Here is an 18,604-nt window from a genome sequence, read left to right as displayed (position 1 = left end):
AGTGGGTTAGGTCAGGGGTGTGAATTTTTATATATCCTGAGTGATGTGGCTATACGGTATGTGCCTGTAGTGTAGACCAGACCAAGAAATCAAGCCTGGAAAACCTCTCCAAGAATTAATTAGGAGAAGCTAACACATTGCCGAAGGATTACATTTAAAAACCTTATAATGATTTTGCTTGTTTCAGATTGCAACATCATTTTAATATTCCAGTGGTTTCTCCTTTTTATCACCAAGAGTAGGGATATACAATTTTGATTGTCTAATTAAATTAGTCGATTGGTCGATAAGGTTGCTTCTACCTTCAAAGGTGAAAGTGCTGTGGGTAGCAAGGGGCTGGGGGGGGGGGGGGGGACTCAAACAGTCCCCTTGTGGCCCTATGCTACCTGTGGCATTTCAAAGCAGCAGCACTGCATGGAGCCCGGGGTCATTGGGGGAGACCCCAGATCCATGCGGTGCTACCACTTTGAAATGCCGCAGGGATTCCAGCGTCAGGCTCCACGTGGTGTTTCAAAGCAGCAGTGCTGCTTAGAGCCTGGGGCCAGCTGGCCCGGTCTGTACATGGCATTTCAAAGTGGCAGCACTGAGTGGTGCCCGGTGCTGCTGCTTTGAAGCATTCACTCCCTCCCCTCCGCCCCGCTGCCTCTTTTTGATAGAAGTGGCAAGGTTTGGGGGGGGGGGGGGGGGGGGAGAAAAGCAACTAGTTGACTAGTATGTCGACTAGTCATTCACATCCCTAACCAAGAGTTAAGAGTATGGAGTCCTGGATATGAGATGAAGGCAGTAGGCTAATCAATGGAGTTTAATTGGATTTAAGATTTTTAACATTGGTTAATTGGCTTCTCAAGACAGCTCCTTAAATGCTTCTAAGCAGCTGGTTTAAATATTTTCCCTGGTTTATGTAGGATGTAGTTCATATTGTTTAGTTTGCTAATTATATAGTGGTTAATAATGGATCTTGGTCAACTGGTCCACCTGCCAAGAGAAAAATATTTTGCCCATCTTTTGCCCATTAAATTGCATAATGATATACTAAAGAATCAATTCACAATGTTGGAGAAACAATATACAGTGAAACTCCAGTTGTCTGGCATCCATTGGTCCGACACTCCTGCTAGTCCAGCACCACCTGGAACCGGAAGTGCTCCAGGCAGCCAGACAATTGGAGCTGCTCTGCCCTGGACTTCCCGGAGTCAGCCGCTGGTCAGTTTTCAGCAGCGGCTGACTTGGGGGCACCTGGGGCGAAGCAGCTGGGGTGCTGGGTTGGTCCCATAGCACCGCTCTCCCACCTCAGACCCCTCATAGCCCCCCCTTCCAATAGTCCGGCATATCTGATACTCTGGCCCCCCTGCGTCCTAAAGGTCCCGGATTATCGGAAGTTTACTGTACTTTGGTCATCATTTACTAAGTGGAAAGCAAACCTTAAGAGGTATAAACCCTGTTAACAGCTCCTCAAAAACATCAGGAAGATTTTAATGGAAGTAATATCTTTTCTTTTATGTTCAGTTGTTTGTTTTCGTTTTTCTTTTAACATGCTATATTGGTTATTAGATAATTAATTTGCTTGATTTTGATTATATTGTCTGGTAAACTATTCAAAATGTTAAGAAAAAATCCCCTGGTAACTAAATAATGGAAATAACACCCCTGAGTTGATAGTAAAAATAACAACTAGTAAGTGCTGACCTATTATTTCTTGTTTCTCTAAACTGATATATTTTTAGTAATTCTTAAATCAAAATTATTTACAACTACCCCATTCAACTTCATGTCTTAAACCAACGGTAAGTTCAAACATAATTATATTTACCACCTTGGTATTTGTTCAAAATCATTATCAATGCTAAATGAATTATGATGGTATTATTACAACAAAGGTAAATATTTTTAGGTTTGGCAGAATTTGATATTTTTATGTTATAATATTGGATAATATTTTTAAGTGTTTTAATTTTTACCGATTTCAGTGGCACAAAATTGGGGGCTAAACAGTAACTTAATATCTTGTTGAGATTAACAAAGTTAGTATTGTAATGATTAAAATAAAAACTTTCAACATTTCGTATCCAAATACAAAGTAAATATTCTTAAATCAAATTGTAACATCTCAAGCAGCAGTTTTTCTTTGCTACTCTATATGTTTTGATTATTGATGCAAATGTTGTTTATTGATCTAATCATTGCAAGTTTAGAATTATTAAATGATGCTTTAAAATAAAATTTGGCTGCCTTTACTTTTCCTTTTCCTATAGAAATTGCTGTTCAGCTTTCCATCCTATCCTCTATATCAATGCCTTTAAAAAAAATAGAAATCACATCAATTTATGCTGTGCCACATCTAATGGAATTCTAGAGCAGTGGTCTCCAACACGGTGCCCGCGGGCTTGCGGCACGTGTGGTGCTAGCCCCGGGTGCGCAGCGCATGAGCAGCCCTGCCTCCGGGCGCGTGGCAGCCTCAAAATGTTGGGGACCACTGTTTTAGAGCACTCAGGATTTCTTTGCTCATTTAAGGTATAGCCCTTTTAAATGTGTAGTAGATTCCCTACAAATAGGAATTTTGGTTTAAAAGAAGAGTACCCTAGAACCTCAGAGTTATGAACAAACTAGTCATTACATCCTTTAGAACCAAAAGTATGCAATCAGGCAGTAGCAGAGACAAAGTGTTAAACCAATACTACTTTTTAAAAAGGAAAAACTAAAAAAGACAAGATAAGGTTACTGGTTTTGTGCTTGTTTAATTAAATTAAGATGTACAACGCAGCATTTTTCTTCTGCATAGTAAATTTTCAATTATTTGAAGTTGTTAAATCAATGTTCAGTTGTGAACTTTTGAAAGAACAGCCTACACATTTTCTTCAGAGTTTTGAACAACCTCCATTCCCAAGGGCTATGTCTACACTGGTGGGTTCTTTTACAAGAACAGCTGTTCTTGCGCAAGAATCCACAGAGCATCCACACTGCCCACCCGCTCTTGCGCAAGAAGATTTACAGTACAGCATGGTAAGAGAGGGCTTCTTGCGCAAGAGCTATGCTCTTCTTTTTTAACAGGTGTAAGCCCTCTTGCACAGGGGCTCTTGTGCAAGAGGGCAGTGTGGACGCACGGCAGGGGTTTCTTGTGCAAGAAAGTCCTATGGCTAAAATGGCCATCAGAGCTTTCTTGCGCAAGAGAGCATCCACACTGCCATGAATGCTGTTGCACAAAAGCACATATCGCACATGGCAGTGTGGACGTGTTCTTGCACAACTTCTCGCACCAGAACTGTTGCGCAAGATGTTCTTGCGCAAGAAGCCGCCAGTGTAGACATAGCCATGGTGTTCGTAACTCTGAGGTTCTACTGTAAGCATTTGATAACAATCTATCAGCTGTCTCGTAATGCATACACCCTATCTCTTAACACATATACATTCATGATAGGAAGATGCATATGAAACTGAAATCTGTTTCCTTCAACAGTAATTATCTTAATCAACTGATGCCACACAGAAACTAAGGAAGATTTTATTTTGAGGTGTTCCTCATAGGTGAGGCTTCATTATGATGTTTCCTTTCTTTCTATCATCCCACTCTTTCTTTGTATTTTTATATATATATTTTTAAGGCATTATCTTGAAAAAAATGACTTGTTCTAATGTAATCTCTTCCTCCTACATAATTCCTGCTTCCAGATGTAATGTTCTGGTTTTGCTCAAGATATATTTTTTAACTCTAAAAATAACTGGCTGACAGGATGGATAAAAATCTATTTTTAATTTGATTTTTTTAAATACTAAATTTCTTATTTAAAAAAGTTACAATTAAATGTAATAAAAAACATACTACACATACACTTATAGTCTCATATAAATGAATTAATGGCTCTAGTCTGTCCAGCCTAACTATTAGCTCTTGCTTCTTGGAAGTTTGGGCTTCCGATTTCTGTTTCTCATCTGACAAAAAGGTAACTCAATTTTTTGAGGAGTAACGTTAGTTTGAAGCAAGGGGCTTGGTTCGAACTAGCGCATCCTGGCACGTACTTTCACTTTCGAAACAGCTGTTGAGCAGAGTAACGCGCCGGCGAGATCATGCTAATGAAGAGCAGATTTTTAAATCCCCTCTTCATTAGCGATTTCGGTCGCCTACATTTGCATCCCTAGTTTGAACTAGGAAGCATACCCTAGTAGCTTCAGCATAACTCAGCTTTTCCAAGGGAACGCCATTTTATACTTGTTTTCTCAAAACAGAAGTGTTGGTGAGTTCAGTGAAAATTAAGTGCAGTCTAAGCATAGTCTGTCTTAACTTCATTTAAATCAATGATTTTGGGTGATTTAAATCAGTCCTGCTGACTTATTCTTATTTTAATAGGAGCTAGCATCTGAACCTTGAGCCCTGTATGTTTGAGATTACTCCTGCGGTTGCTCAGGAGTACAGATGGAAGCCAGGTGACTTTGAAAGATCTTCAAGGAGCATACTTACATGGGCCTTGATACTGGCCAGTGCCTTGTTACACGCTATCAGTCTGTGCATGCATATGTGCAATACAATATACCTAATTAAAGTAATCAGACACTATATATATTATTGTCATCAAAAGTTGTATGAATTCAAACTGCACATGATAAAACATCTAAGTTTCCACTTTTAAAAATGAGCTATTTTTTTTCTTTCCATTGATACAGGTTGAATCAAGAGACACTCTAAACAGTATTGCCTTGAAATTTGATACGACACCCAATGAACTGGTTCAGTTAAACAAATTTTTCTCCAGAGCAGTTGTTCCTGGACAGGTATTATCTATTAATTATCTCAACATAAACTGGGTATGGGGGAAATATAGGAAGATGTTCAAAATGCTTGTCTACCACTTGTACTGAAAACTTGGGGATGGGCTTCTCTCAACACATAAGGCATCCTATCTTTTGCATATATATTTAAGATTCTTCAGTGAGTGAACTCCAGAAACTCACTTGGATTACTCAGTTGAGTAACTGCTACCATTGGGAGTTACTCACAGTTTAACCCAATCTTTACTATCTCTTTTTCTTAAGTTAAAGTTGTGAAGACAAATAAAAGCCAGCATATTGAGAAACGTAAGGGAATTTTTTCAAGTTCAAGTCAAATTTATTATTTTGTAAATGGAAATAGGATAAATATTGGGAGTTAGCAGCATTTTTATAGCTATAAGCATGACTTACTGGCTGCTTGCAGCTGTTCAGAAACTGCAATACTGTGCATGCCATTTCCAAGAGAGTGGATCTGAGGAACAAATAAATCTAGAGTGAACTAGTTTTTGGCTTGCTTTGTAAAGAGATGAATCTGGAAATAATTCACCAACTTTTTAAAATTGAGATGAATGTACTGAATATGTGCCCTATGAATGTATCTTATTTACTCTAAATAATAGACTAATAGCATTCTTTGAAAATGCCAGAGAAATGGTACACTGTGCAAATACAGCACAAACTTTATCAGGCATGTTGGTGAAATAGGGAATGTCAATCGGATATTTTGGTTAATTGAGAATTATACATTACCAGTGGAATACCAATAGGAATAAGAACACAATCAAATGAATAAAGTGAAAAATAGGATATAGATCCTCACAAATCCATTTGGTTTCTTAGAGCATTTAAGTGTATACAGGTAAAGCTTTCTATGCAGTAGGTTCACTTATAACGCTACACATTGCTTTAGTACTAAACAACGTAGAACAAAATTTAATCTTTGAGGATTCAAAAAGCACTTTATGATCTTGCAGTGCCACAGGGTCATCATAATCAACATCAGTTATCAGTGTAAATGTGGAAAGTGTAGGAGAATGGGCATCATAATAACCCTATGACACCATGGAAGCTGCTTTTTTATTAGAGCCCTAATTTCAGTTTTTTACTTGTCTTCTGCCTCTTTTGCATAAAAGAGTACAGAATATGCAATTGAATAACATGCTAGGTAATATAACCAGGACTTGTATTAAATTTGAAGATTTGTATTGCGAGAGATCAGAAATACTGGTTAATTGAGTGCCAGATAACAGAGCTTAAACTGTATTCATAAGCGTATTTATCACTACATGAGACAAGTTTGAATTGTTTCTAGGCATGATGCAGATTTCTTACTTAGCTTATGTATGCACTGTTGTTACTGCTAACAATCAGCCTTAATATAGGCTTTCCAAATTTTAACTATTTAAAGACTAAAAAATACATTGTGTGGGAATATATTTACTCATATTATGAATTTCTTTATTAAAGGTACTTGTTTCATTGCACAATTTTTGGCACACCATGTTGGAAACCAGTGGGGGATCCCTTTGTATGTTATGTTTATATACTGTGCCAATGCATTCTGTGTCTCTTGAACCTATTAATTGATACTTTATTAATACTGCTTAATTTGTTAGATAAGTGTTGATCATAAAATGGTAATTCACAACTAAAACTATATTTTATTCTTTAAAATGTTTAAACTCCAGAAGAACAAATGAAACTTATGAAACAAATCTACATAAACTAGTAAAAATAAACATAAATGAAACACTTAATATAGCTGCTAACTACAGTATATGTTCCATTTCTTCATAGATTTTATATGTTCCTGACCCAGAATATGTTTCTAGTGTGGAGAGCTCCCCATCTCTTAGTCCCATAAGTCCTTTGTCACCTACGTCTTCAGAAGCTGAGTTTGACAAGGCTACCGTAAGTATAGGTATATTTGTTTCTGTGTTTAGGGAGATGTGTGCATTAGTTGCTTAAAAGATAAGAAACAAGTGGTAGGAATAAATTGTCAGTTTTCAGTATGCAGAGAGGGGTAAGTAATGGTGTCCTTGTAGGGTTCTGTACGAGGACCAGACCTGTTCAACATATTCATAAATAATCTGGAAAAAGGGGTAAGTAGTGAGGTGACAAAATTTGCAGATGATACAAAATTATTCAAGATAGTTCAGTCTGAAGCAGACTAAGTTCTTCAAAGGGACCTCACAAAATGGAGTGAGTGACTGGTGTGTTTTGCCAGAAGCTGTGAATGAGCAACCAGGGATGAATACACTTGTTCTGTTCATTTCCTCTGTGAATGACCCTGATGAACTGATGTTGGCCACTGTTAAGAAAACTGGGCTAGATGGACCTTTGGTCTGCCCTAATATGGCCATTCTTATGTACAAGAATCTTGTCTTGGAATACATCATTTTGAGATCATAGGCATCATTCTTAAGTCAATTTAGTGTGTGTGTATTTTTTCCCCACTAGGTTCGGGTTGTCTGTATTTTGATGCACTACCTAACAAACATACATACCGTAGCAGATGATGCCAAGCTGGGAGCGGTTGCAAGTGCTTTGGAGGATAGGGTCATAATTCAAAATGATCTGAACAAACTGGAGAAATGGTCTGAGATAAAGAGGATGAGGTTCAATAAGGACAAATGCAAGATACTCCATTAGGGAAGAAAAATCTCACATACAAAATAGGAAGTGACTGTCTAGGAAGGAGTGCTGTAGAAAGAGATCTAGTGGGCCAACAGCTAAATATGAGGCAGCAGTGTGACACTATTGCAAAAAAGCAAACCTCATTCTGGGTGTTGTGAGCAACAAGAGTGTTGTGAGCAAGATCTGAGAAGTAATTCTTTATTGCTTCTCTGTGCTAAGTTAGGCCTTAACTGGAGTATTGTGTCCAGTTCTGGGCACTATATTTCAGGAAAGGAGTGGAGGAATTGGAGAAGCTCCAGAGAAGAACAGCAAAAATGATTAAAAGTGTAGAAAACATGACTTATGAGGGAATACTAAAAGAATTGGGCTTGTTTAGTTTGGAAAAGAGAAGACTGAGCCAAGACATGATAGCAGATTTCAAGTACCTAAAAGGGTGTGTTACAAGGAGGAAAGAGAGACATGATTTTTTAAACCTCTGATAGGACAAGAAGCAATGGGCTTAAATTGCAGCAAGAGAGATTTAGGTTGGACTTTAGGAAAAATTCCTAAAATGTCAGGTTGGTTAAGCACTGGAATAAATCAGCTAGGGAGGTTGTGGAATCACCATAATTGGAGATATTTAAGAGCAGGTCAGACAGACATCTATCGGGAATGATCTAGATGGTACTTGGTCCTATCATAAGAGATCTTGCCATGAAGCCAGGGAATGAGACTTGATGACGTCTTGAGGTTCCTTACAATTCTAATATTCTATAAAAATATTACTGCTTTCATAAAGGGGCATTTACTGAAAATTGTTTTCTCAAAGAGGAGGGAGGGAGGGAGATCAATCTTGTATTTACACAGTATTAGGTGCGGTAGAGGCACAAGTGACCTTACATATATTTTAATTAGGTTTGTGTGCTCAAGATATATGGGCAAGTTAAAAATCCTACATGTAATACTCCTACCCTGTGTCACCAAATAGTTGTTAAAAGCTTTAATTTTTTCAATTTTTTTTTCAATTCTGGGAAAGTATTCGCATCCACAGATGTGTAGAATTCATGCATCCTCCATCCCAATTCCCTCCCCCCCCCCCCCAACAGAAAATATTTTTGCCCACGAAGTACTGCAGTTCCACCATGGGCCCACCAGAAGCTGCTGCTGTCAAAGAACAGCCAGCAGCATGAACCCAGCCACCTGTTCAGGTTCCTGAGCAGCCTCTGGTGGGCAATAAGTAGAACTGCAGCATTTCTAGGAGTACAAGTATTTTTCTTTTCTTTTTTTGGGGAGAGGGGGAATGGGGAGAGAGGATTTTGTGCATATCCAGTGCTGAAGAATTCCTCCAGGAGTAGAAATTCATCGTTGGGACAGAGTAGGGCACATGAGGCTGCTGGAGGGGTCATACTCTGGGATTCAGAATGACTAATAAGAGGAACATACTGTGGAATGGGCTCTAGAGCTAGTGGGGTAAATGTGGGGCACTAGGAATATTAAGAAATGAGTAAACAGCTAATTCTGTAGTCGATAGAATTTCTATAGACTAAACGACTAGTCAATAGGGTTGGCTCATCCTGGGTCCTTGTGGGGTGGGGGCGGGGAGTAATGCAGAAAAGAGCTGCTGAAGGGTGGGGTGGGGGTGGGGTGAGGGTAGACGTGCCTGACTGAATGTGAGAGGCTTGGGATCAGCCAGGGTCTGCATCCCTAACAATCCTCCCGTGCTTCTCCTGCCCATTCCCAAGAAGCCTCCAGGTTTACTCCAGGCTACTTTATCTCCCTCATCTCTTTGATTAATGCTGACTCCCCAAGAGCTTTTGACAGGTGTAGGAAATAGAGTTCTGCATGGTAATTTCAACAAACTTCTGTGTTAATATACCTAGGAAGAAATCTATAAAAAAAATTACCCAAATCTTTTTTAGTTGGTATTGTTATAGACATACTTGTCTAATAGATGTTTTTGAATAAATTGCCAAAATAATTGAAACTGGAATGATGATATTGTGGTGTTTTTGACAAATAAAATATGCAGAATTTTCCAGAATTTTAAAATATTGTGCACAGAATTTTTTTTTTTGGGGGGGGGGGCGGGGGCATTGAATCCTTCCCCCCCCACCCCAGGAATAAATATATTACTGGGTTGTGGTGAGTTTTTTGGGGATGGGTGGATTTTTTCTATTTCATTTGATTCAGACAGAGAACTATACAGGTCAGTTCAGTTACTTTTGCTGATTCATATATGGCTTGATCCGCAGATCATTGAAATTGATAGATCTCTTCTATCTTTACTGACTGCTGAAAAATAATATATAAAAGCTGAAGCTAGCTTCCAATTGACAAGCTTATTTGATACAGAGCCCTTTCCCAAAGAATACTCGTCATTGTTAAGCAGCATTACTCCCTTAGCTTGATTATCTAGACACCCAGAGGGTCTTCCTGTCACTTTAAATTTTGTTCCTCAGACCCATGCCAGGGACAGTCATAATTGTTTACCTTTCTGAAAATGTGGATCCATATGGGCAATTCTTAAAAGAGTAACTATGATTTTTCAAGGTAACTTGCCATATTAATACATGATTACTGCTTGTGTTCCATCTTTGGAGTCTCTCTACAAGAGATTCTGACACTGGAAATTTATGGATGGTCACGACTACAGCATCATACTCTTAGAAATCTGCATGATAGGTCTATAGCGTGAATGGCATAAAACAGAAGCTATCATCGAGATGGACCTTCAAGATCTCTTGGTACAAATAAGCTTATTCTCTAGGTATGATGATCCATAAGGACAATTCTTCCTAAAAAATAAACATTTATGTGATCAAGGAACTGTATACTATTACAAAACATTCTCTGTATTTAAAAACAAAAAGTTAAAAGAATCAGCCTTTTTCCCACTGAAATACAGCCTTTCTTAACTTCTGTGTTGGTTACAAATAAAATATCTATCTTTGTATATGTGTGAAACCAAAGCACCATGAATATTGCTCCATAGTACATCGGTAATGTAACTAATAGTACAAATGCCCAAGCTCTATTGATGTAAGTCAGCACCACCTTATATATAGTTTGTAACACCAGATAGGTGAATTATTCCAGGTGAATTATTCCAGTTTATTTTTCTTCTATTTAAACATGTTGCACTAGGAAACTTATCAAGGTCTGACATTAAGCTGAACATAGATAGGGACCATGTTCTATTTGAAATCATTAGTATAGGGCTACTCAACTTTGGAAGCTCAGGGGGCCACAGTGATACACTCAGTACATTCCAAGGTCCACAACTTAAGTGTGGTGTCTTATACATGCAAATATATATGCAAATAGCTTCTTTCACACTGACAGGCATGAATACAAAGATTAAGGCAAGACTACACAACAGGACGGCCCCATTTAAGTCTGTTCTGCTGATATTAATAAAATGCAATATTTACATGATTTCCACCCATATGACACACTTCTAACGAGCAATGACAGTCCAGGAATTTAACTACTAAAATGCATATCAACAGAAGACCATTATATTGACTCACCATTGTGGAGTGTGTTCCCAGTAGAGGCTGTTTTCAAAGGATCACACTTGCGGGCCACTTGTTGAGCCCCACATAAACCCAAACTGTGCCAGGGGCCATGTTTTGGGTAGCCCTGCTTTAGTACATATTTAAAGAAGACACAGAAATAAAAACGTGTGTTTCCATTAAAAAATGATGCAAAGTGGAAAAGCTAAGATTTGGTGAATAGTTCTTTTCTGATCATGAGTGATTAAGGATTATATAGTAATTGAAACTGGCCAGAATTCTAGCTAGCAACAGAAGCAGTTTTTAAATGTCTGATTCTTAATTTGTATGTATTGACCATTTGATCGTGAAAAACATTAACAAAATCAACAGCTGGCAGAACCTCAGCTTCTCTCATAAATGTCAGAGTTCTGACCCTCTTCATCTTCTTTCTTATGTTTTTATTACTCCTCTGCCGACCCTTCTCCCAATATAAAAACGTGTATATTCACATACCCTTTTGAATGGTCTCAACTAAATTTTCTATCAAACATTATTCTGCTGTACTGTAAAATAAAACTCAGAGCAATCATCTACAAAATGATTTCTAATTTTTTATTCAAAGAATAACATAATACAGATTGAGAGAAAAATCATTCAAAAGTGAAAGAAACAACTGTCCTACACACTAGGACACAAGGCTAAGTGTCAGATGTCTTGTATGTGCGAAGAAGTTGTTTTCCTGATTGCTCTCACGAGGCTATTTGCTCATTCTAAACATAGAACTCAAATGGTATGGTAATCACTAGAAATACTTTAAAAGGATGAACTTATCCATGATAAGTGGATTCTGTGGTCATTTTGTGTTTTTAAATTGGGATTACCAATTAATGTGTATCTTAGTCATTGGACATATTTTAAAAATTAAGCAATATTTTAAAAAGGAGTGAATTTCCATGTGACTTGCCCAGAGTTACTCTTAAACATTACAATGAATAAATCGACCTACTTTATATCCAGTACTTGCAACTTTCTCAAAGTTGTGACACTGCAAAGCAATTTATTTGTGATTTATATTGTGTATACTGACGCGTTGCCTTAAAGCTAATATTTGTATTTAAACACAGTGTGAGAAACTGCTTTGGAAGAGCAGAGTGCAAGGAAACACACAGTGTATGTGGGTTCTTGTCTTCCAATCTGATAAACCATTGCAAATGAGGCTCTAATCAAAAAAGGTATAGCCTTGGAAAACTTGAAATGCCGCTTAGGATAATACCTTAGTACTGGGTATGACTCTAGCATTTTAAGAGATTTAAGTAGCATTTTAAAACTAAGTATCAGGAGAAGTATCAGTAATTAGAAGCAATACAAAATTACTCCTCCTGGCTTGGTCCACTCTAGGACTATCCCTCAATCCCTGAAATATCCTTGGAGGTCTTTGAAGTGGAAGTGGGTTCCTCCACAAGTATTTCATCCAGTCCTTTGTAGGATTTGCAGGTAGTGAGTGTAGCACCAGAGCCGTAGTTTGCCTCCCGCACCTTGTGGTAGTTGTTTCACAGCTCCTTCACTTTAAACATGCAGTGCAGTATGTCCCGGTTATGGCCCCTTTAGGTCATTCATCTCGATATCCACCGATAGGTGATATCATTCCTAGGGTGGTGCGCAGCTGGGATTGGACTGCTTTCTCTTCCCAAACACTGATGAGGTCCAGCACTATAGCCTGGCACTTGGTGCATGGAACAGTCCTGTCACCCAGAAAGATGTGCCAAAAGAGATGTAAAGAGCAGACCTGAGGGTTTGGTTACCTGAGGGCAGAAAAATTTAGTTGAAATCTATGATCAGAGCAGTGGCATTGTGCCAGGTACCAGATAGAGATGTAAAATCCCGGTTAACTAGTTAACCAAGTAAGTGGAATCCCACACGGGGTGGGAGGAAGTGGTGGCAGCAGGAGCTGGCAGCCTCAAGTGCGAGGGGGATGGCTTCTGCTACCAGTCCCCCGCCATGCTTGGGGCTGTCACTGCCCCAAGTGCAGGGCGGGGGAGGGGGATTGTTTCTGTCCCCCCTCCCACACATTTGGGGCTGCTAGCTGCAGCTCGCCCTCCCTCCCCACTTGGGGCTGGCAGCAAGAGCTGATCGGGCATCTGGTCTCTGCTCCTGGGTACTCCATTGCTCCCGGATAACACCTCTAGTACCAGAGACTTGTTATATTGCTGAATCCAAAGTGCATAAGCTGTACACCTCTCATAGAGGTGGCTTACCTAGAGAGCAGCAGCTGTGGACTTAGTGCTCACTAATTGCCTTGTCAATATGGACATCTCGGAAGTTAGTGTGAGCTGATCTACTGTGCTGTAACTTGCCGGTGTAGACGAGGCCTAAACTGGGCTTGGAACAGAGTTCCTATCCTGTTTCTATATATGTGCATTGAGAAATTGCCCTTGCATAGGTTGTAAGACGTCTTTTTATTTTAAAAAATTGCCCACTGTAGGGTTCCAAATTTTTATATCAATCATTTCGGTCTTTTTACTAACTTCATTTGCTGAAACATCAGTCTAGGAGCTGAAAGTCAAGCTGTGTTCTCACTGGCTTTAGTAAAGATTCCAGCTCTCTTGTTACGGTCAGGTCTTCAGTAAAGCTGTGTTGACTTAATGAAGTCAGTCCATGCTTTAGTAGGACTCTGCTGATTTCCATTAATTGAAAATATTGGCCCTTTTTATATCTGGTCTATTTTCCTATTAATACATTGGGAACCATGATTTCAGCTATTTTTCTATCAAATGCTTTTGGGATGAAAAGTAGATGACTTTTTTTTTTTAAATATTAAAGTAGGAAACTAGTAAAGCATATATAAATTTACAGGTGTCTGGAAAACAATGGTTTTTTCCTTTTTGTAGGATCCAGATGGACTTCAGCAAAAAGAGACAGCTGCTCCACCAGCTTATGCATGTGTTCGTCCTGCGAGAGTGGTATCCTCCACATCAGAGGAGGAAGAAGCATTTACTGAAAAATTTCTCAAAATTAATTGCAAGTACATGACCTATGGCAAGGTACTAAAACGCCTCACTGTAAAACTTGCTCTGTTTTTAGATAAACTGTAAAGGTATGGATCCACAGTAATGGACAGATATTTGAGTTTATGCATTTTCTCTATATTCCTAGACTATATACTCTTTAGCTTTGGCACATCAAGAGAACTGATTTATAATGCAACTAGTTGTGACAGGTTGCCTTGTAGCAAAATTGTAATGTTTTCAAGGAACATGCAGTGACATGTAGATTGTATAACACTCCCATGCTAGCAGGCCCAAAGGGTGTCTTCCTAATTGGTTTCAGATGACAGCATATATGTACTTATCTTTAAGTACATATTTCTTGTTCACTGAAAATTTTTAGTTTGATTATAAATAGTGTATTTTTAATATGCAATGGAAATGTCCCATATATGGTAAGAACATGTCTTCTGGAGCAAGTGTCTTGGAAGAAATGTCCTGAAGTCTGAGCTTTGGTCCAGTTTACGAGCATTAGGGCATTGAAACTTTCCAAGTATGCTGGAGGCAACTGATCGATCTACTAGGAACCAAGATCTTTCTCCAAAGCTTTCATCTGTGTCTACTAATGAAGAATTCTGTGCCACGGAAATAAATGGATCTAGGAAATGATTAAGCAAATTTTGGGGAAGCTTAGCTACTTTATCGTAGGCAACTCATTCAGCTTGCATTCAATGTCTTTCAGGTTGTTTTCTGAGGATGCTTTTTCAGCCTGCGGAGCTGAAGATAAAGCTGTTAGTCCTCAGTCTAGATTTACGTTAGTACAGCTACACGTGTAAAGAGTTTCTGGTATAGTATACTGGCAAAGCACTATTAGCACCAACTACACTTTCTGCAATATATCTAATTCCAACCCACCCTGAATTAAAATAAGCTATACTGTCAAAAGTGCATTACTTTGCACTTTTTTGTTGCTTTGATTCATGTCCTGTAAAGTCAAGATGTTCTTTATAAAAATGCAGACTCAGAGCTATGCAGTTTTCCTGTTTTGAAAAGAGTAAGAGCACTATGATGGTATACACAAATTTCACATGGGGTCAGAAAGAATTGAAGGACAGTATTGGACAGAGAGAGCCTTTTCCAATCAGCCCAAAAGAGCATTCTCCAACTGCAGACTTAGGGTTAAATTGAGAGCAACATAGCTTAGAGGGGAGGAATACAGACCTACCACGAATTCTCCTGACAAAGGGGCCAGAGAAGCTTTTTGAAGTAAGAGATCTTTGTGCTATGCCCTGCTGAAGCTGACAGTTTGGTTTCTTTTTTCTTTTTCTTTTTTCCTTCTCTGGGAGGGTAATTCAGAGGCCTCCTCCAAGCCGAACTCCAAGCTGTTAATTAACTGGACAAAGTCTTATCCAAGTTCATAAACAAATATTAAGTTTTATTCTTGAAATAAACTTAATCCTTGATGCTTCCCTTTAGAGTAAACTGAGACACTGTTTGTTTTTACGTGTTCTGGTAATACCTAATAAATATTGAAAACAAGCTTATTAGTATGTGGCAAGGAGAACTATAGCAGAAGTAAACCCACACCCGATAGACAGGGGTATGTATGTATGTATGTACTTTCTATTCTCTAGGATTTCCTTAGCCAACATAAAAATAGCTTACAAAATTATTTTACTTGGGTGACTAAAATCTGTTTTTCTTATTAGTGAGTGAAACAGCACTTATATTTTTGCTTTTCACCATCACTTTAAAGAATGGCAATGAAAACTTGAGGGGTTTCTACTTATCCTGGTAAACTTTCTTGAAGTGCCTGCAAATCGGTAACTGAGAGCATTTATGTCTCTCTACTTTAAATAAAGCTAAGCGGTTCATCAGCGTAGGAAATAACAGTCAAGATGACACATGACTAATGAAAGATTCTTTTCTTTTAGTGTGGGAAATTTGGATCCTTCAGTACTATGCCCTTGATCCAATAAGAAAGATCTACATAGTAAATAGCACAAGTAGAAATAAAGATCCAATCCTGGAAATGTGACCCAAGTAGAGACAATAGTAGAACAAAAAATATTATTTTTTAGGGCTTGGGGTCAATTGCCCAAGGTCTTTTTGCTGAAGTCATGCAGCCTCATTGTTCAGTGTTGATTATCCTGAAGATGATGAAATAGGCATTGTTTATAGAGAGCACGGATTATGTTGAAAGCCATCATGGAGACTTACTGGTCTTGAATTTTGGGTTACCTTTTTGTGTTTAAATCCTCATTCACTTCTGTATCTTTGCTAGCTTACTTTTATGTTATCTTATGTCTAGTGCTGTGACCAAATTTAGGCTGTTGGGTAAGAGATGGAAATCCAGTACCTCAATAGTAGCATTCTCTGAAATGCTTCCAGTTTCACACACACGGCCAGATACAGGCAGAACTGCAGAGTCTTAAAGCGTGGATGAGATGATGGTGTAAAGAGGAGGGGTGTAGATTTATTAGAAACTGAAGAAACTTTTGGAAAAGGGAGAGCATATACAGGAAGGATTGGTTCCACCTGAAACAGAATAGAACCAGATTATTCTCACTTAACGTTAAGAAAGTTGTAATACAGTTTTTAAACTAAGATCCTCTGACAGGTGCAGAGGAGCACATGGACAGGACAGAGACATCTGAATCTGGGGAGGGTCTGTAAACAGAAGAGGATGGAAGATGATAAAATATGGGTAAGATCTGATAAGAAATAGGGATGTAAGTGACTAGTCAAGTAGTGGACTACCCAATAAGCCTAGGATTATTGAGTAGTTAAGTCATTACTTAACTACTCACTCCCTCCTCCCCTTGCTGCCTCTATATCAGAGGCAGCAAGGAGGAAGCAGGAGCTGGTGCGGGTGGAGCCAGCTTAAAAGCTGGTTTTCTGCCCAGTACTAGTCCAGCTTGTGCCAGGTCCCAAAACATTGTGGCTCTGCTTTTTAAATGAAGTAAGAGCTGCAGCATGAGCCAGGACTGCTCAGTCTCGGCTTGTGCCAGATTCCCTGCTGTGCCTCTGCCACCAGGCTCTTACTATGTTTAAAAGACAGAGCTGATCTGGCTCATGAGGTTCTGGGACCACAACTACTTTGTACCGACTTGCACTGCCCCTGGGAGCTAATCCCCTTATTGACTACCTTATTAACCACTATTTAATATCCCTAGGCTGCGTCTAGACTGGCATGATTTTGCGCAGAAGATTTGCTTTTGTGCAAAAGCATCAGTACCAGTGTAGATGCTCTCTTGCGCAAGAAAGCTCCGATGGCCATTTTAGCCATCTTGCACTGGCCTTCTTGCACAAGAATACTTGCGCAAGAGGGCTTATCCCTGAGTAGGAGTGTCGGAGTATTTGTGAAAGAACCACTGATTTTGTATAGTACAAAGTCAGTGTTCTTGCACTAATACTCGCGGCCAGTATAGACAGGCAGCAAGATTTTGCGCTAAAGCAGTTGCTTTTGTGCAAAATCATGTCAGTCTAGACGCACCCCTAATGAGAAACAGTCAAAAAGAAAGAGTTCCATTCAGTCACATCATGTAATGGAAGACCGCTATACAGTGACAAGTTTTTCTAGTCTAAATAAGATGGGTGAACTATAGTGCCTCATATTAAATGAAGATGTTGATAGTCATCACATGGAATGAGGATTATCAATGGGACCTAGTAATACCAAGGACTGAACAGGTCATGCAGGTGGGGAAGTGGCACTATGTGGAAGTGTGGAATCAAGTGAAGTAAAAAACTTATGCATACCAAGCTGCTCCATAGAATCTCTATGGATTCCATGCTCTAATCATATGAATATAGCCATAGGGATGTGTTACTGACTACCTGACCAGAATGGTGATAGTTACTATGAAATGTTAGTGGAGATAAAGGCTATAAAAACAAAAAAGAACCTCAGTAATAGTGGGAGATTTCAATATCCCCATATTGACTGGTTATACATCACCTCAGGATGGGATGCAGAGATGGAGAAGCAATTCTTGATTTAGTTCTAAGTGGAGCACAGGATCTGGTCCAAGATGTGAATATAGCTGGACTGCTTGGAAATAATGACTATATGTAAAATCCCATGTAATTCATTAGTTAACTGATTAAATATTAAGTTTAGACAGTTACCCAATTATAGGAGGGGGCGGGCAGTCCCCACCAGTTAACAGTAACTGGTAAGCATCATCCAATAAGGGTGATGCTTACTGGTAAACCGTTCACGTCCCTAATAGTGACCATAATATAATTAAATGTAATGTCCTTGTGGCAGGAAAAACACCTCAGCAGCCCTACACTATGGCATTTAATTTCAGAAAGGGGAACTATACAAAATGAGAAGGTCATTTTAACAGATATCAAATGGTACAGTGACAAAAGTGAAATCCCGACAAGACACATGGACACTTCTCAAAGGGCACGACTACACAGCCTGATAGAGAGGCAGCAGCACAGGGTGGTGGGGGCTCCCTGAGAGTGGGGCTTGGAGCACACTGGGCACCATCCCTACTTCCAGGGACAACTGAATAGTGGTGTAACCACCAAAATTTTATGCAGTTACATGACTATTGAATTACATGCTCTCTATTATCCGTAGTTAGGAATAGCCTGCAGCAATATCCTTTGTGCACGTTTGTAGGATGCTGAATTACTACAGCTTGCTGCCTTTCAGAAAAGACTTAAGTCTGCCTTTTGGTGACAGAAGAGTGAGAATGGCTCAGTAGTTCACCACTGAAACATTGTATA

General features: G+C 39.1%; 1 protein-coding gene across 6 annotated transcripts in view; it reads left to right on the top strand.

The window, feature by feature from the left end:
* Nucleotides 1–18,604, top strand: part of OXR1 (oxidation resistance 1) — a 282,681-nt gene that overhangs the window by 199,480 nt on the left and 64,597 nt on the right. For 3 of the 6 annotated variants that reach the window (XR_012901266.1, XM_075920223.1, XM_025179551.2), the window contains exons 4-7: nt 4,657–4,764; nt 6,559–6,672; nt 13,763–13,915; nt 16,479–16,565. Coding sequence is in view for 5 of the 6 variants with exons in the window: in XM_075920223.1 (XP_075776338.1) it covers nt 4,657–4,764; nt 6,559–6,672; nt 13,763–13,915; nt 16,479–16,565 (462 nt within the window). In the remaining variant the exon portion in view is untranslated. The remainder of the gene's footprint in view (nt 1–4,656; nt 4,765–6,558; nt 6,673–13,762; nt 13,916–16,478; nt 16,566–18,604) is intronic. The other 3 variants (XM_025179553.2, XM_075920224.1, XM_075920225.1) reach the window with 1 other exon arrangement.

Source organism: Pelodiscus sinensis, chromosome 2 (assembly GCF_049634645.1).
Source record: "Pelodiscus sinensis isolate JC-2024 chromosome 2, ASM4963464v1, whole genome shotgun sequence".
Taxonomy (NCBI): domain Eukaryota; kingdom Metazoa; phylum Chordata; order Testudines; family Trionychidae; genus Pelodiscus; species Pelodiscus sinensis.
The sequence above is the reverse complement of the archived record's forward strand: the minus strand, read 5'-3'. Positions and strand labels throughout refer to the sequence as shown.